Source organism: Tympanuchus pallidicinctus, unplaced genomic scaffold (genome assembly GCF_026119805.1).
Source record: "Tympanuchus pallidicinctus isolate F22 unplaced genomic scaffold, pur_lepc_1.0 scaffold14, whole genome shotgun sequence".
Taxonomy (NCBI): domain Eukaryota; kingdom Metazoa; phylum Chordata; class Aves; order Galliformes; family Phasianidae; genus Tympanuchus; species Tympanuchus pallidicinctus.
Genome location: NW_026294659.1, coordinates 4,236,854 through 4,256,852, shown reverse-complemented (window position 1 = coordinate 4,256,852; position 19,999 = coordinate 4,236,854). Strand labels below are relative to the sequence as shown.

At 37.9% G+C, this 19,999-nt stretch overlaps 1 protein-coding gene across 1 annotated transcript in view; it reads right to left on the bottom strand.

The window, feature by feature from the left end:
- The window catches only part of POLA1 (DNA polymerase alpha 1, catalytic subunit), a 191,913-nt gene that overhangs the window by 103,178 nt on the left and 68,736 nt on the right, over nucleotides 1-19,999 (bottom strand). Inside the window, exons 27-33 of the mRNA XM_052674325.1 lie at nucleotides 16,992-17,024; nucleotides 15,316-15,408; nucleotides 14,644-14,849; nucleotides 13,231-13,363; nucleotides 12,511-12,642; nucleotides 8,867-9,041; nucleotides 1,092-1,273 (exon numbers count right to left, since the gene is read on the bottom strand). Coding sequence (XP_052530285.1) covers nucleotides 1,092-1,273; nucleotides 8,867-9,041; nucleotides 12,511-12,642; nucleotides 13,231-13,363; nucleotides 14,644-14,849; nucleotides 15,316-15,408; nucleotides 16,992-17,024 — 954 coding nt within the window. The remainder of the gene's footprint in view (nucleotides 1-1,091; nucleotides 1,274-8,866; nucleotides 9,042-12,510; nucleotides 12,643-13,230; nucleotides 13,364-14,643; nucleotides 14,850-15,315; nucleotides 15,409-16,991; nucleotides 17,025-19,999) is intronic.

The following is a 19,999-nucleotide window of genomic DNA, read 5'->3' as shown; positions in this document are numbered from 1 at the left end:
AGGCTAATCTGAACCATCTTGGCTAAACACCCACAGCACAAAATACTCCCACTAAATAATTGTGTAGAATATTTTTTACGTTTATGTATAAAATGTGTGTGTGTATATGAATATATATATTTATATATACATATATACACACACATATACATATATGTATATAAAGAGTTTGACATCCATTTCTCTCCATCTCTCCAGTTAGCCCATCTGCAAGTTGTCAAGCCTACGTGCAATTAACTGTTTTATTTACAGCTGTAATGAGCAAAAGTCAAGGATTTACATAGCATCACTCGATTTGTGTGCCTTTTCATCTTACTTGCTTCCAAAGACTGCTTTATTTTGATTCAAAAAAATGCAAAACATCTGCTGTTTGTCCAAATTAACTTAAAATAATTACTTTTAATTTAGATAAAAGATTTATTTGCTTTGAGTTTCAAGGTTTTCACTACTCAGAGGCTCGCTAATTTGCCAATGACTAATATATGCATAACATTGCTGCAGAGTTAAATACTTGGCCCTATTTCAAGTTGTGATCCAAGGTCCCAGATACATTTTTTGGCAGAACTTCTCAACAAGAATGCACCCCCGTGACTTTTTATGTTCGATATACAAAGACAGAAGGAAAGATAACACAGAAAAGCCTTACTGCGAAGAAAGGAAGTGGGATGTAAAAAGATAAACAGAAATTTCAAAACCACTTTGTTCCAATTAGTATGATTTAGGATAAGAAATTGCCATAGCTACATGAAAGTTTCATTAAATAGGGAACTGGAAGTTACTCAGGTGTTAAGATAAGGATGTCTTAAAAAGTTACAGTTAACAATCATTCATGAATGTGGGCAAACAGATTAATGAAGCCAGCTTATCTCACACGTTCTCCTAGACTGCACTACTCCTTAGCTGAAATACAAAAATGGGAAAAATATTTCTACACTGTCTTATCAGCAGATTTCTGTTCCAAACATATAAACAACAGTCCTTCAGCAATATGGTATCTTCTCCTACATCACATGAATGCTCTCTGAAAAGCCTTTTCCTCTACACTATTTTCCCCCTCACCAATAAAGAGAAATAAAACATTGAAAACGAACCGAACAGTCAAAGACATTGTCATAAATATTCTCTGTTCCACACTTGAGGCAGCAAAACTTGAATCTTTCACAGTCCCTATATTTCTCCTCATCAGTGAGCTGAGCTGGGCCACCAACCAAGGCATCGTTCTCCTCATCTTTATGGTAATGGTGATGGACTCTGAATTGGGAGGGATCCAGTCCTATTAATAAGAAACAAAAATTTCAAAAGACTAAGAGGTCAACCATGCAAGCAGGCTCATTTTTCATATGCTTGGTGAAGCAGAGTGAAAAGAAAGTTACAAAATGTAAATTCAACAGCTGAAAATCTCTCTTTAGCAAACACTGCTCTATAAATACAAACACATTTTACAATTTTTAACCACAAATAAAGGTTCACAAAACATGAAGAAATCTTCTCACTTATCTTCTTACGCAAGATTGCTTTATAAATAAAGCAAGCACGTTGCATTATCATGGGAGTATGCAACAGAACATTCTGTTTCTGAGGAAACCACTCCTAGGATGGCTTTATTGTTATTTTCTTCTTAAGTTACATTGAAAATATTTCAATAAAAATGTGCATCGTTATTAAGAAACAGTCTTTAAATCAAAACGGCACCATTAAAACTGAAAACAGAGAATAAAAACCCCATTAAAGAAACACGGGTGCACTGCTATTACCAACTCCTTCAAGTCCGTATACAACTGCCAACTCTGATTTCAATGCAGTGGTCGATTTCATTTTGGCTCAGTGGTTAACAGCATGTAGGTTTCAATCTAATGCAGTGGTTAAAATTCAGCAGCAGCATTTAAAACGACAGCGCTGGAAAGAAAATGCTTTATTTCTGATTGCCAGAACTCGGGATTTTAAACAAATAAACACACAAAAGAGATCCTAAAAATACTGATTCAACCACAAATAAGTAAATAAGCAAGCAAGCACGAAGTTCACTACCCTAGGAATAAGACCGCCAAAGTAAATTTAATAAAAATCCTCATTTTTTTGTCATCCTTTGTTATGTTCAACCTTTCAAAAAGTCCATTTATTCCACCCATGACTTTTTCTGTTGTTCTTACTGCTGTTGCTTTGTGATTTTATTTTTAACTCTAGTAAATAGCACATGATAGAAAAGAATCACCTAAAGAGCGTGGAAAAAAACGAGTAGAAAACTACGGCTTACTTTCAAAATAATAAGAAAGGATCAAAGAGAAACAATTAAAAAAAAAAAAAAAGAGAGAGAGAGAGACTACTTTCCCAAAAGCAGTAGCACAGCAAAACAGCCCCCTAAAGAAAATATATAGACATTTCACTCAACTGTATTTTTCCATTATTCAATCAAAAATTGTGAGAGCCAGTAAGAAAATAATACTTTTAAGAAAGATAAGTTAAGGCAACTAAAAGCTTACCATGCATCAGCCTACATCATATGTGAATTTTAGTACATGTAAGAATTGCCAGAGAAAAAGTATGAAAGATTACAAATGAAAAGTGAAGCTTGATTTTACAGTTCCTCGTAAGCTCTGTACTGAGAGACTTAAAGAAAATGTTTGGGTACAATATTCAGCCACTCAGGACAAGTATTATTGCATGCACAAAACAGTTGTGCTATACAAGCAAATACAGACTGCCTCTACCTAAAATGTTTGATATCTGTAACTTTACTATCATGATTCTGAATTTCTACTTTACAGCTGTATGACAAATTCTAGGAGAGGAAAAAATTACATTGACAGAAAAGATGAACTTGAAAAAACAAGAGTTTTCACTAAAATGTAATAAACATTTCCAATTTTACTTTTATGAACAGAAACAAATGTTAGTGCATAGGGCTAATATTTAGTCTCAAAGTGGTTCTTAAACTTTTAATGCTATTCTCTACAATTCTTTGAAAGAAAGCAGATAGAGCAAAAAAAAAAAAAAAAAACTTACAGTGCTAATAGCATATTTTACACTTTAATACATACATTAATACATACGGTACAACCTCAACCCTCACCCCCCACACTCCCACCCCAAAAAAACACAACCAAACAACTACAAAACAACCCTGTAGGGCTGCAGGTTTTTGTTTTTTTTTTTTTTTTTTAAATTTGTTTTTGTTTGTTAGTTTTGGAAAGAAATGGTGGGAATACACTTTCCGTTTTAAAAACCAAGGAAAACCTTCTGCAACAAATGTGGTAAGATAAATGTTTTAGAAAGTGGAGTTCAGTTTCAGTATTAAGACCAAAACAGAAAAAAAAAAAAAAAATCAAACACCAAATAAAGTATGCATCTAAGATAGTAATGGTGAATAAAAATAAAAATTCACAGATCATTGTGATTGGAACTGGAATGAGAAGCGATCACTGCAACTTTACAATACAGGTGCCATTAACATTCAGTTAAAAATCTATTTTTGGTACTTTCCCAAATGCAGCAGTAAAGCGAAATAGTTCCCTAAGGAAATACAGAGAGAAAATCTGCTCAACTGTACTTTTCCAATATTCACTTAAAATGGTGAGAACCAATAAGCACACAGATATTTTGTAATAGTTTAACATGAAGAAAATATATATTATGCATTCTAAGAAGCTGAATATGTGAACCCATATGTGTACTTTCTCAGCTGTTTTGGCTGGGAAAAGAAAAAACAAACAAACAACCAAAAAAAAAAAACCAACAAGAAAGTATTGTGATGACTCCTGTGCGTATCTCACGTTCAGTGTGCAAACATCCCCAATGAAATCCGAGACTACAAATCAGGCTTTTAAAGAACATGCCTTCTGCAATTATCTTCTGCAATTGGGATCTATTTTTCTACTACATCCTTCCAGGAATAGTTAGTTCATTCAATTAATCCATTTCAGCTTGCCAACTTGTCCCCTCTGGGGGGGGACACAGGTCATACTGGGCATAATGCAGCATTTGGAAAACAAAACATGTCTAATACATGGGAAAAAAAAAGTATTTTAAAAACAAAACAGCACCAAAAAAACATTTTTTATTTTAGTTTGATAGAATGAGACAAGTTAGTGAACTTCTTTGAATTCTTGTCTTCTCTGACATCAAGAGAAAGCCAAGGGGCTTTGGGGCTATCACAGAATTCCCTATGCCACAGGTAAGCGCTCTGATCTGACCAGAACTCCACAGTTACCTTCCTGATGAAAGAAAAAAATCTGTAGTGCTAAAAATGCTACACAAGTAAATAACAGAGGAAAGTTCTAAAAGTTGTTCCTGAATCATTTCATAGCATTATTAAAACGTTTGTTATTTGGTAAGCAAAAAAAAACCCCACTCCATATGCTGAAAGGCAGGCAGGTGTATTTCACTAATCGCAATACTGAAAAACAAAATATTCTGCAGAAGTGTTGGTTTTTTTTTTAGATTTTACACAGGCTACCACTGCCACCTCTGCGCCCTCCCAGGAGAACAGAAGCGACAAACAGAAAAAAAAAAGTGAAAGAATCGGCAAGTTCCAGCTCTGAAGGAAACACTTAGATAACAAAAGCGCTATGTCTTTTTTCCACTGATTTTTATTTTATTTTATTTTATTTTTATTATTTTAAAGAAAAGCCTGAGAGTTGCTTGCTTGCTTGTCCACGGATTCTGTGTTTTAAAGGCAGGTTCGCCAGAAAGCCCCGAAGTTTCCCGGCCCGAGGCCCGGCTCCAGGCGCTCCGTGACACGGCGCAAAGAGTGTGCGGTGCTGCCACCCAGAGGCCCGGCCGCGCCTAACTTCCCTGCTAGGCTCCCAGCCGGGGCGCCGGAGACGTTCTGGCTTTGCTGCTACATTTTGTCAGCCTTACGTGAAAGGGATCCTCCCGCTCCTGGAAGGAAGATGCTTCACCGGACTCCCTTTCCAGTTCTGGTATGGTACACTAAGCAAGCATACAGGCAGGCAGCTCCCTGCACCTAAACCAGCGCAGTTAGGCTCCAGCAATCCTCTCAACGCTTAGTCTCGCTAAGACAGCCCTGCTCTGCTCACAATTCTGACTACAAGTCACACTCCAGGGGCTCCACTTCCCCCAGCTGTGAAGGGATCCCTCCACTCTGCAGACAGACCTGCAGGTGACAACCTCCCTTGCATTCCAACCTTCACAATTAGGGCACCTCTTCTCTGCAAACTACACAAAAAACACAAACCTATGGATAGAGAGTCTGAGCATCCAAGTTCCTCTATAGCATTGCAAAGAAAAAGACTACAAACAGCAAAAATTCATACAGTTCAGAGTTGACTAGTTCACTGTCATGAGACCTGCACTGCTTTAATTTTCATTTCCACCACCGTGCACTTGCTTCACTGCCTTGAGTGAGAAAAGCAAGAAAGAACACAGAACCTTGCACAGCTCCTACATGCCACCAGGCAAGTGCAACTGTTCTGAGTTTTGTCAGGAATGCCCACCTGGGCAACCGCTAACTGGTAATGGAACCTACTAAAGAAGAAAAATAGACTTAGTACCACAAATTAGAGGGAATCTTCTTACAAAAAGGAGTTAACGTGCAGACCCTGGCAGCAAGGAGAAAGCGGCGCTGGGAAGCACTCATAACAGCAAGCTTCAGAAGGACCCAGGAATGACCACCAAAAATTAGATGATCTTCCCATGAAATACCCAAGCATCAAACAATTTACAGAGCACCCACATACACATCTGCTTGCAAAGCATGGTCTTTCAGAAGACCATGAAACAGCCTAGGACAAAATTCCTTTTCAGCGGCCAGTAGCTTCTGCATTTCACAGCAGTGCATGTCATGCAGGAACAGCTACGAAAATCCCACGGTTGACTGACTGCATCCACAACGTGTAGGTATTTCTGACATCACAGAAACAACAGCGGATTTCTCGGAGATCATGAGTAGTATCTACCTAACAACAACAAAGCCTACTTCAAATATGTTAAGAGAAGCATTCTGCCAATAGAATTCTTTTTGCTTAAAACCTGTGGATATCTTCAAGATGACGTAAACGAGTTCTCCAAGCATTGAAAACGATCACATTTATTGACTGCTATTTTCATCAGATTTCACACTTTACTTATCCTCTGAAAACCCAACAATCCTCATCTTGATGCTGCTTTTCCCTGAGAACTTCAAGAAAAAGAGTGCAGGAGTATGCCCATGAGTTCCTCATTTTTAGAAACAACGAATTTCCAATCTCTCAAAGGCTAGGCAGGCCTCCTACAATGTCCGAAAACAAAAGACAATTTTCAGCTCGATTCCATAGTGAATGAATGTGACATTTAAAGAGCTCTCTGCAATTTTTAGGTGTGGTTATTTGCTTTTGTTCTTCAGTGTCTAAAATAGCTTAGTTAAAATAACTTACTTGGAGCACAGACAGAACAAAGAACTTTTCATCTTTCTGCTGAGCCAAGTCTCCCTAAGTTGAGCTCAATTTTATGTACTCAGACTAACATGAAGACTTGTCATTTAAACATACACCTTATAAAGAGATACTGTCAAATATGAAACCAAGAATGTTAGAGTCGTTCTCCCCATCTGGACATATACTCTACGTATCATGATAAATCGCATCAGGGTACACACAAATGAGAACACAACCATGTTTCAGCCCACAGATACAACACCTAGGTTGAACAGTAGCTTTCTTCTTCAGAACAGAAAAACATTCTGTTTTGCAGAAAAGGATAAGAAAAATAACAAGAATTTGGCTGGTTAACAATAAAAATACTACCTAAAAAGCCTAACTGAACACAAAGCAACAATGCACTTGCTTGTTTTACTAAACTCAGCTCTAATCTTGGACACTTGAATCTATTTTCCATTTCTTTGAAACAAGCATACTGGACTATCCCTCCAATAACCGTCAGAAAAAAAAGCAGAAAAATAACTTCAACTTGCAACAATTAAGCACAACTCTGATAAAGTGCTGCACGTAAACACCTAAGTAGAGCAACAGTTTTGAGAAAGATCTGACTTCACCTTCAAGCTCAATTTATGCACTCCCAAGAAAACAAAGCCGGAGATGGAGATAATGTTTTTAGCATGGTCAAACTAAGTGCATTTCACATCTAAGATTGTAATAGGACATACGCAGGTTTTCAGATTAACAACTGTGGACTATTAATAAACTCTCAGCTGCATTATGCCATTACAGATGACAAAAAACATTTTCATCTTGAAAGTTCTATAGAACAATAATCAGCATAGGCATCTGCAAACAGCACATGCTATCAAGTGGCATACAGGCATACAGGCCTTAAGATCTGGGCACTTAATTTAGGTGCCTGCAGGGAGCTAGTCTTTCGTATCTAAATCTCTCACCTAAAAAACGTGCAAGTTTTCTTCATCTTATAAAATTTTAACACATGTACTACTGTTTGACTTCCTCAGATTTGCATAGCACATAGCTGGTTCTTGACATGAAGAGAAAGTTGCATACTGAGGCCCTGCCACATAAACAGAAAGATCTGTACGGTCAGCCTGCACTTGTGAAGTAGGGCTGATACCTCTTCAAGGCATTAGAGACGCAACACCAACACCTACAAGACACAGCCTTGCAATCAAACAGCCACATTTGTGGTTGTCGTGCCTACACTCCCAGAGTAAGAAAAACATCCACACCTTCCTTCCCCATTCCCACCTTTTTTTATTTTTTTGAAACTGAGATGGAAAAAGCTGATCGTCTTGGGAGATGAGGACCTTTCGTGGCAATCACTCTTCTTGAGAAGCCACAAGACTTAAACTGCGCACATTTTAAATGCAAACCATAACCCCCACAACGAGGAGGATCATCTCTAAGTAAGGAAGCTACAGAGATGCCTTGTCCCAGGTGAACAGTCCTGATGAGCAAGACACTGCCTGCTGGTTTTAAGTGACCAGTTCTTGGACCTTGGCCATCTCTGATACATAATGCTGAGGTCCAACTCTTCTTTTAAAGATTAGCAAGGTTAACAGGCTTCTTCCATGTCGCTGAGTAACAGTTCTAAAACCTGACAGGCTAGGTGTGGGAGATCTCAACATTTCTGTTTATCAAAGAGATCGTTCCTGTTGGTGAGTCATTTTCAGGAGGAAACAACACAAAAAAAGGTTACGGGGAAAGAATTATATTTTCAGGGAAAGATGCCTGAATGAATGGTAAAACATTTTTCAACACCTGTACCTCTTTCTAGGTAAAAAGCCTAGGGGATACAAAAGACAATCAGAACTGGGTATAAAAATATCTTTAACATTCTCTTAAAAGCACAAACAATTCTAACAAGGGCAATTCCCTGTTGCTCATTTTAATAAAAACTGCTGATTTCATGGCTCACTGGCATTACTCACATTTTTTTATAGCCTTTTATAGCCTTTTTTTGGCTGTTTGCCTGAACAGTATGAATTAATGATGACTGTTACTAACATTTTGTTTCTACTTGATAGTAGGTCAGTTCTAGCAAAAAAAGTCCTCAATTACATACTACTAAAAACTGTATCCTTTCAGTACAACTACGACTGGTTTCTCAAGAGAGTGCTAGAGAGTACATACTGCAGAGAACTACTTCAGTGGCTTAAGAAAATCCTAGAAACATGCAATAGTAATTGAACACCATCAGTACTGTCATATGAACATAAAATATTTGCAATTCTGAAAAAGGATTGTAAGATTCTGTTCATGCTAATAAATACCTCCTGAAAAACGTTACTCTGCTGTAGTCATACAAAACCACAATCCAAATTGCTTTCTATAGACTGTAGAACACATGCTACTGCTCACTGTAGAAGCACTAATTTTCGGAAGCATTTCTGTTATGAAATACACATTTAAACTCCTCACTTTGTCTCTTAATTCCTTGAATAAGCTTAAGTTAGAATACTTACCTAACCACGTTGCAATAAGAACAGAGTCAATTCCCTCTATAGGTTCACATATTCTAGCAACTACTGGATGTATTTGCTGTGACAAATAGTATTGAGTATCAATAGTAAGATTGTCTTGCTTTTGCAACTGTTCTGGAGCGTATGCTCGCTGGCTGGCACTGAGATTTGATCCATCCTAAAACAAGAGACAAATATGAAAGAGTGTGAAAAGTAACATCGACATTCAGTCTATACAAAGGATTAAGCTTCAAATATTATGTATCATTTTAACAAAAAATTGTTACACAATCACCCTTTTGGTTGATTTATTATGCATCCAACACAAATCCAACAGTGGTTAAAAAAAAAAAGCTGCGCTGCTGATGCTGGCATCAACTAGCAAGTTCAAGAATGTAAATCCAGCTTGTGTTATTGCAGCCTACACGTGCAAATCAGTAAGAGTAGACAGAGTAAACAGTTCCATCTGTCAATTCTGAAATGCACAATGAAAACACATTGTAACTATCAGCCCAGTTAAAAATATGCAGAGGGCATGCATTTTGGATTCACTTTGTACTAAACTGGCATTATCATTTTGCACAACAAGCAAATTCCAAGTCCTGGATATTAAAAACTATATCTGTTTTGCTAGGAAATTTATACTCTTTCATTTGATAAATAAACAATTAAAATGAATAGCTAGAGAAGGACTACTGTTCATTGTCATGTGAATTATCAGACAGTGGAATAGTATCAATTTGAAAGAGAAAAAAATACTGAAAGAAACAAATGGTGACATCTCAAGCCAAAAGAGAAATACCACTCAGAGGTTTGGAGCATATTCCACTCTTCAGTGGAATGTAACTTATTTTGTCTGTAGAATCATGTGATCAGTTCACAACTTCACTAGGAAATTTTATTTTTCACCTGTATTAAAATTCTAGAGTAGAAATTACAGTAGTATTTTAACAAATATTCAGTAATACAAGCAAGCCTTAACAAGAGGTTGGGGGGGGTGGATGACTAAAGCTTATTTCTTGCTAAGTGCAATCCTTTTGTCTATTTTTTTTTTTTTTTTTTAATAAAATTTACACATTGACACATTACAACTCAATTTTTCTGTTAACACAAGATACAGGCTTCAATAGGGTCAGCAACCATGGACTGAAAACTCATCACTATTAAAGACAGACTGCAAGCCATTGGTCCCTCCTACTCCTTTCAGACAACTTAGTATTCAGAACAAAATTAATTTAGGACTATTCAGCTCATCCAGCTGCTTTGCAAAAATAATTGTAATGCGATTCCTTCAGCTCCTTCTTTCAACAAGTACATTCTTCTCTTGTATTGTGCCATTGCTCAGCCGTACCAATAGTCCAGCTCTCAGAAGTCTTGGCAGCTTCCTCATGCTGGGCTAAGGACTCTCAATTAAGTATAAATCAGTATCATTCAGTTCTTAAAGATAAAGGAGCTGAAATATTGGGCCAGTGTAGAAATCACACTGCCAAGCCCATCCATTTTGCATGAGATGCTTTGGCCCATGTAATCCAACCTATACTTTTTTGTTGTTTTTAAAGCAAATCTGAAGTAGAATATATATTTGTGAGATAATTATATACATGTCACTCATGCCAGTACTTAGCAGCTAAGAGGCGTGTGCTCCCTAACACGTTTTAAACATTTAAAACAGAGTCACACCAAACACCCAAAAATTAAGCACGATCAACAACTGTGACTCCAGAACATCTCTCTGCTGTGTAACAGCCAATAATGTGGAGACATACATTCCACACGTGTCATCAACATTCTTCTACATTCCATCAGCACATGCTGTAGACAGTACCACCTAAGGAAGAACACCAATGCTTCCAGTCTTCATCAGCAGAATTCAGCCTGCTGCTCTTTAAGGGGGCATGGACACACAAGCTAGTTTCTGGCTGTGTTGCTTCAGAACAAAGTGCTAAATATTAAGCAATGGTCTAACACGTGGTATGATCACTAACATCATACTGATATTAAATTAAATTGAAAGGAGGCTTACTGAATTTTATTGTAACAACTGTACTTCCCAGGAGAAGCAAAATTTACCGACAGGCAGCGAAGACGACAAGGAAAGAAAACTGACTCATTCAAGATTCGTTTAGCAGAAAGCAGCCTCAGAGTAATTCCACAACAGTGCCCTACAGAACTTCATCAGGTGAACCAGCAGAGAGAAAGAAACTGTGCCTGTTTTCTAAGGTGAAAAGCACTGCTGACAATAAAGAACTTCAAATAAAAAGCAAATCGTAAGCATTCTTCAACTAGTTGTATAGGACTCTGAACAAGTTTTCATTAAGAAAGTCTCTTCCCTCTGTTATGGGTTTTATATCCCCTGGTATTTTCATTTTTTCTTGAGTTTATACTCAGGTTCAGAGTAACACTGTGGAGAAATGGCTAGAAAAGAACAGTCAACCCAACAATAATAAGAGGGGAAGGGGTTAAAAGATAAATAGGCATTCCACTGCGGTGTGAGTTATGCTTCACACACAAGGGTGTTGTAATCCCTTCCCTCTTGCATGTAGAAAGTAGCATGGCACCTTCCTCCCATTGAACCACACACCCAAACACACTCATGCCATGTTCACAATGGTATTTTTGAACATCTTCCAGCAAGCAGCTTAATTTCAGAGTAAAGGAATGTGACTAAATGTCAGACTCTTTGAAGAGTCACAGTGTATGCAATGAAGTGTATGTACATATATTTATACACAGACACATTTAAGGAGTTTCTTGGTAGTATTTTGGGGAATGGAAGGAGCTAGTGATTGAATTCTATTCTGTTCCAATTTCCAACATCTTTGCAGAAGGAAAAAAGAGCGTCATGTTGAATCAACAAAACAAAACAGCAGTAGGGGGCTGTAGCAGAAAATAATTCTCTAACCAATAGGAAAGTTGAATAAAATTTGTAAAGATGTATTAAACGCACATTTGACACCATTACAGTGTCATATTTAGATAGTGCACCCAAATTTTTTGCAAAGAAAGCTCAAAAAATGTCATCACTGTAGAAAACTGGGAAATATGTCTTTACTGCAAGACATACAAAAACAAGCAACCACTTCATTGTTCCAGCTGTCACTAAGATGATGTCATCTTCTGAAGCTTTGAAAGCATTCACAAGATAAATACCTGAAAACAGAAAGCTCTTCAGAGTACCCAGCCTAACCAACAGTTACTGAATCTGGCACTACCTCTATGAATTAAAAAGACACAAGCTAAGACCAGAATGATGATTATAACATTTAACCACCATCACCAAAGAACTTTCCAAGAATGACAGGCTTTTCACCACCAAAACATTTTTCTCCTTCAAATAAATATATGCTGTTTCCTTTAAAATTAAGGTATTAATATTATTAACAGAAATTAATCCATGGAAATTTTATAAGCCACTATATGGAGATGGCCAGATGAACTGAATTGAATGTTAAGGAGCTGGTTTTTTGTTTTTGTTTTTGTTTTTAAAGAAAAAACCACCAAATTCAGTACAGAAAACTGACCATTTTAAACTCTAACGTAATCTCACTACAAAGAAACATCAAAACTTTCTTTTCCCAGGAGTTGGTTTTCCTTGTTGTCTCTGAAAACTGTATGCTGTATTTAGCTATAAATAATGACATTTTTACCTGACAAATGATGTATGACACTGTATCTCCTGCCTTCACCTTTCGGCCTCCTTGAGAATTTATCCACATGGCAACATGCACATGTGGTAAGCTTTTTTTGTCAGGATAATCCTGGGGATCTTTTGTCAATGCCTAAGAGATCAAAGAAGGAAACAAAAACATAACTAGAAGAGAAGCATTTTACTTCAGTGATGGACAACTCAGAACTTTAAGAGGCAAGATTACATAGCAGCTATCTTCACTTATCTACTATCCACTAGGACATTTAAAACACACATGCACAAACACACAAAACAAGTGAAAATTGTAATACAAGTGTTTTCCAGGCATTAAGCTTTAGGTAACTAGTCTTACATACTTTTAAAATGTTGTTATTAATAAAATGAGAGGATGTTTTTACAATTACTGCTCAAAAAGGCATTGTAGTGAAAATGTCATAGTCCAAAACAGAAATATAACGGAATTGTGTTAAAAATAAACTAGGTGAAAAGTGAAAGCATTGTGCAAAATAGAAGAATATCAGGTCTTGATCATGTTTTCAATTTACAGAACTCAAATGGGTGCAAATGAGAAGATCCACCTCAGAATTCTTTGTGAGAGCGTCCTATCCACTCCTGTTATTTCATGGTGTCATGAGGACAAGGAAGACTTTTATCAGGAGTCAGTATCAAGAGCAGCAAAGCTTTACTGAGGCACAGAAGAGTTGTAGACTTCATTTACCTTATTTATTTCAAACTGATTCACTGGGATCTGGCCACCGATCACATTTTCTCCAATTTCTATAAGCCGCCTTTGAATATTTTCCACAATTACATCTCGGGGCTGATCAGAAAGAATCTGACCAATTACATAGCTGCAAAAAACAGGTCCGAAGAAAAGCAAAGCTTAAAATGAACAAAACAAAGCCAACGCAATAAACAAATTCCTCCCTTCCCAGGGTTACCTCTACAAGCTAAAGAACCTGAAGTCTGATCCAAAATTCAGAGAAATTTGCCAGGATATTTCCTGTCTTGTTCTATTTTATTTAGTCACTCATTTACTAAAAGCAAGTTATTGTAAATAATTCTAACGTTTAGCAGCGATTTGGAACTGTCGAGACCAACTAGCTTGATTTCTGTTCCTGTTTTACTTTGGCATTTATTATTCTTTACCAGGTATCTACAAGGGGCAAGAAGAGAGCTGGAGAGAAGAGAAAATGCAAAGTTAAAGTAAGCAAAGTCTTGCCTATTTCTGTATGTGGTTGGAAGATCTGCCAGCTGCAGAAGAGTTAGTCACTAAAGAACACTCTCAAACATTTGTATAGCTTTAATTACTAATACATTCCTAGCTTGGAAAAATTTGCTTCTATTATGATGCATCTTTTCTTAGAAAATGCAAGTCTTAAGAACAGTAAGCAAGCGTGTGGTGTATTTTTACAAATGTAAAAAAGTATTCATTTTTGGATACATTTGAACCACAATTTATTTAAGTTTTCAAGACACAGTATGCAGTGTAAGTTGAGTCAGTCCCCTGATCAACACCTCTTCATCCACTGCAGTTTTTTCTTAGAAGTATTATTTCCATTGAAGTTAAGCACAAGAATGTTTCATGTAAAAACATAAATCATCAATCCGTTATCTGTCATAATGAAGAATCAGAAGGATCTCAATGAAAAATGGAAGAGAGTCAGTCCTTAGTGAAGAGATCTTTTCTCTTACACTCTTCAGATTGCACACAATACTCTTTCAGCTTTAAAGGATGCTGAGAGAGCTGACCACCAGTATCCTTAACCATTCTTGAAAAAAAATCTGAACCTGTGACTCCAAACTATGATATCACCTACCATTTGCACAAGAGTCCAGCTGTGGTTATTAAGCTACCTACATAAAACTGCAGCAAATCAAATGCACAGATTCCACAGAAGGTATAAAAGCAGTTAGTAGAATTAGGAACATTCGAACTTGCACAAACATAATCTGTTACTGTTGCCAAAGTATAATGCTTACCATTTCCTACAAAAGATCAGTGAAGATACTCTAACACTGATGTTAGCTACTAGTCTATAGGCTTCAGGACATAGCCACATGATACCAAATGTTTATGAAGCACGTAGTGCTTAAAACAGCAAAAAGACAACAAGGCAAAGGAACTCACTTTCCAGTTTCTTTTGCAAGATCGCACCAGTCTCTTCGGACTATATCCAACCCTTTCAGTTCTTGTTTAGTTACATATTTCCCATCCCCTGTTGGTTCCACAGTAAGGGCAGCATATTTCTTCTTCTTTAACAGTAGCAAGGACTTGAAGACTCCATCAATATCAATCTCCAGCAATTTATACAACTTGTTCACTTCACTTTTGATCTGTGAATGTACCAATATTAAAACCAAAGGCAACACCTTAGTAACTGTGGACAAATATAAATTTCATGAAGACAAGTATCATTTTTAAGTTAAAAACAAGTAACTCAACACACTGTGTTTTTACATACATGTTTTAAAGACTCAGCAGAAGCAGTTGTGAAATCAATGAAAGTAGAATTAGTTGTAGAAACAACCATTAAAGTTAAGGTTCATCTGTTAGCTTCCTAAGGAATTACAGTCTGCCATATCCACCTCCCTAACAAAACCAGACAGTGTATGGAAGCACAGGACAGAACACAACCTTGTAAATACCAGACCCTGGGACTTTTCATTAGGGCAGTTACTCTACCAGCCTCTCAAATAAATTACACAAGGGATTTCAGAGTAGGAACAGGTAGAAGATAGTCACTCACAATACAGAAATAGCTTCATTAAAAGAAATTAAAAAGGAAAAAAAAGTCCTTACCTTGTTCCCCAGCTTGAAGACTTCATCCAAATTGGTGCTGTTAGTGTTTATCATAATGGAATCTGTGTCTCCATAAATCACTTCAAGGTTCATCTAAATGAAACAAATTGTTTTGAAAACTAAATCCACTCTACTTCTTTCAAGTCTCCTCAGTTTCAAGACTTAAGGGGATCACTGTCCATATATTATTGCTTAAATACTAAAAAGTAGAAAAATGTAAATTTTGTCTGCAAAGTCTGTACATTTCATTATGACACATTTGAATTCAAAGAGAAAAATGAAACTTAAACCACTGTTATGCTAAAAACAAATCACCACTCAGTTGCATACATAATGTTGTAAGTAGTTAAAATTTTACCATATAAATATTAGAAAAATAAGGAATTGAACAGTTCTAGTCCTGAGAAACAAGAGGAACTCTAATCACCAGTAAGTTTGAACTGTCAGGACAAGAGGTTCATTTAGATTCAGAAAGACTACAGGACATGCTCATGCTCTTCAGACAAGACATTTAGCCAATGGGCTTTAAGTATAATACTACAGTTAGGTACCCAACTTCATTGTGGTCATCACAATACTATTGCAAAAAAGCCACTCTGGAATACAAACAAACCTCAAAGCAAAAAAAGCTTCAGCAAACTGTTTGGAGGTACTTCACTCCAACAGAAGCATTGATTAATAGATACAGGAAATAACAATACCACAGTATCCTCTCCATTAGGCTGTTGTTCTTCCAGATTTTTTCAAAATATGCATATATTTTAAGATTCCTGTCTTCACACTCCCATCTTTTTATTTCTGCTCCAACTCAGTCACTGGTGTTGGTCCTCCCCTGGCCAGCAGATCTTCCAGAGAGCCAAGACTGCCTTCTGGATAATGATCTAGCCGCTATGATTCAAATTTTTTTTTAACCCTCAAGTTCAACAACTAAACAATTGCAGCTGGAGATGAATACAAACACCTACTTGATTTCTTCTCTTTGACTGACTTTCTGCCCTTCCTATTACCTCTCACTCTGATCCATGTAGCAAACACCCCACTTACAGAAGACTGTATTCAAACAACAGCCAGACTTTTCATAATCAAGAGCGACTCTGGGATAATGGAGCAAATTCTGGACAAAATGAATCACATGAAATGCACCTGAGGCGCACATGAAAGACACAGCAAGGCAGTGAAAAGAAAAACTGTCACTACCAGTAAATGTCACCAAAATATGGTCAGATGCATTCAATGACATGGTATTAGCAAGAAAAGTGAGAACCTGATGTCTCCATTGGTGAAGAATCAAAGCAACTGTAAAAACCACAGCATGGCTATGTCCATGTTAAGCTCCATAGTCAGAAAAACACCCCATGACAGAGTTTAAAGGATGCCAAAAAATAAACCATAATAAAACACTAAAACACATAATGTAACAGGTCTATGAGTAAACTCTAATTAGCACTGTTGCTAATTTGCTTGAAACAGTTGCACACAGGCTTCAAGCAGGGACTAGATCATATCTGTGGTAGGAAAAGAAAAAAGCTATAATCCATTAGGAAGGATTACATTTGTAAACTAGGCATCCTAAGATGTGATTTCAGGTCTATTTGGGTTACGGTTCTCTTGGAATAAAAAAATTCACCAGGTGTGCTCTTTAAGGGTTGTTGTTTAATGAAAATGCTCAGCATTACCTTTTGCACCATCTCCTTGGTATGCATCAAAATCTGAAATGAAAAAAATAATCAAAGATTAGTGTATGATATAATTACAAGCTAACGTGTGCAAACATATCCATTAGGTTGCTAATTCCAAATGCTCTCACCTTTCAAAACAAAGCAAACCACCTCTCTCCTGGCAGCACACAGTCACCTTGATACTCCTATTACATGACTAAATTCTCATCTGACCTTGTATTAATGCTATTATTAACTCCCCGAAAACAAGATTAAAACAAATCTCAAAATTGCACATGTGTACACATTCTATAATACAAAAAAAAAAACAACTCAACAAACAAACCCACAAAAAAACAACTGAATCAAATGCTCAAGTAAAATCTCATCAGGAAGAACCAGAATGAATGTTCTTTCAATAATTTAGGTCAACCATCTCCTGGCATATGCTCCATCTCATCGCTTGATATTGTTGAGGCTTTTCTCCAAAAAAAGGTTCTAACTTGCTCAGTACTGCCTGGATGGTGTCTGCTTTCCAAGAATGTACTCTAAAGGTTAAGAGTGGTCTCAAAATAGATAATCACAAAGCAAACTCCTTGGGGAAAACTGAATTGGGACAAGAAGCTGGGATGCAGATGTTAAATCAATGGGTAAACCTGTGTGTTAACCAGGGTTGGCTCCTTGGCCAAGAGTACATTCTACATTCCCCAGATCCTAAGAATTCAAAAATAGCTATAGAGACCTCATACAAGTAGGCTGCTGTCTCAACATCTAATACTCATCTGCACGGTGAAGTGAGGTAGAAGAGTTTATCATTTGAAGCAAAGAACACTGCTATAGAGCAAACATAACCAAGCAAATCAGCATCATGAAGAAAACTGTGTAGCTGCAGCAGCAAGGGCTTGGTGAAGTCTGCACAGCTACATGACAGGTTTGGCAAGCATTTAAATGCCTGCTGTATTCTGTGCTTTGCTCTCTTGCAGGTGAACTTTTACATGTATCCAGGTTGGCTTGTTTAAACATGGTCCAGGTTTGTTTACTCTGTACCCTAGTTGCATCAGTGTGGTTAAACCATTCTGGTTAACCAATTACAGCAAAATCAGCCTCATGAACTGGATGCAAAAGTTGCACGTTCACTACATTCTTCAACTACATTACCTTTGAGTGCACTCTTTTTCACTTTCAAACTTTATGCCCTTGCCCCATATACTGTCGTCTCTAATCTAAAAAATCCCAGTGCCAGTCCCTTGTTATTTCAATTCCCAAGCTTCCTTTCTTCGCCTTTCCACCTTTCCCAGTTGCCAGTACCCATTTCACTCTATGTCCATTCTCTTTCTTCCTTTTCATGAAACCTGTTCTCCTCCCTCCAACATCTGGTCCATTCCTTCACTCACTTGGCCACATTCCCACCGTATTCCCAATTCCCTATCCTGCCAGGCTGCTGGTGCTCTGGCACATAGTTCCAGGCTGTGCTTAGTTCCCTGGCTCCTATGCTTACCTTCCTCACTCAGTATAATCATCAGAAGTTTTTCAATTATTCCTGTTAATAGTCCTCTTTATGAATCCTGTTTAAGTAACTTAATTTCCTTTTATGACAAGTTCACTCTCCAGATGACAAAGGAAAGCCATTTCACGTTATCTTTTGGGAAACCTTTCAATACTGTTTCTCACAGTATCCTTGTGGGCAAAATGCCCAGCACACAGCTAGATAAAAACATAACTGCAACATGTGAGTAACTGGCTCAGGCCTGAAGAGTTATAGTAAATCAGGGTTACATCAGGCTGGTCACTAGCAGGGTATTCCAGGACTCCATTTTAGGGCCAACTCTTTTTAATTTTTTTATAAATGACTTGGATGTAGGACTAGAAGATGTTTTGAGCAAGCTTGCTGATGATACGAAATTGGGAGGAGCTGCTGACTCTGTTGGGGTGAGGGGCCTTTAAGAGAGATCTTGACAAGTTAGAGTGCTGGGCGACCACCAACTGCATGAAATTGGTGAAGTTTAAGGGCAGGTAAGCAACAGGACAATGGGAAATAGCTTTAAACTGGAAGAGGGTAGGGTTTAGACTAGATATTAGGAAGACATTCTTTACTGTGAGGGTGGTGAGGCACTGGAACAGATTGCCCTGTTCCAGTTGTGGATGTTGTGGATGCGTCCTCCCTGGTGGCATTCAAGGCCAGGCTGGCTAGGACTGCAACCTGTTCTAGAGGGGGTGTCCCTGTCCATAGCAGGAACTAGATAATCTTAAAGGTTCCTTCCAAAACATTCTGTGATATGATCCCATGAGTTTAACAGGAGTAAGGGCCAAATTCTGCATCAGGGAAGGGGCAACTCTGGCTATGCATGCCAACAGGAGATGAGATGCTGGAAAATAGCACGGCTGAAAGAGGTTTGGAGATCTTGGTCAACAGCAAGTTGATCATGAATCAACAGTGAGTCCAGGCAGCCAACTACAACCTGAGATGCATCGAGCATAGCATTGCTAGCTGGTCAAGGAAAGTGACTGTCCTTTACACAGCTCTGGTGTGGCCTCACCTCGAGTACTGTGCGCAATTTTGGCTGCCACAGTAAAATGAATAAATAAATAAATGAATGGATACAAAACTATTAGAGAGTATCCAAAGGAAGGCTACAAAGATAGTTCTGGATAGAAAGATGTAAGATTGTATGGAGAGCAGCTGAGGCCCAGAACAGAGGAGCTGAGGGGAGGCCTGATGGTGGCTGCAGCTCCTCACAGGGAGCGGAGGGCAGTGCTGAGCTCTGCTCTGTGTGACAGCGACAGGGCCGAGGGAACGGCGTGGAGCTGCGTCAGGGGAAGTTCAAGCTGGATATCAGGAAAAGGTTCTCCACCAAGAGTGCAGTCCAGCACTGGAACAGGCTCCCTACAGAAATGGTCATGGCACAGAGCTTGCTGGAATTCAAGAGCCTTGGCAATGCTTTGAGACATACAGTCTAATTTTTGCGTGGTCCTGTGTGGAGCCAAGAGTTGGACTTGATCCTTACAGGTCCCTTCCAACTTGGCAT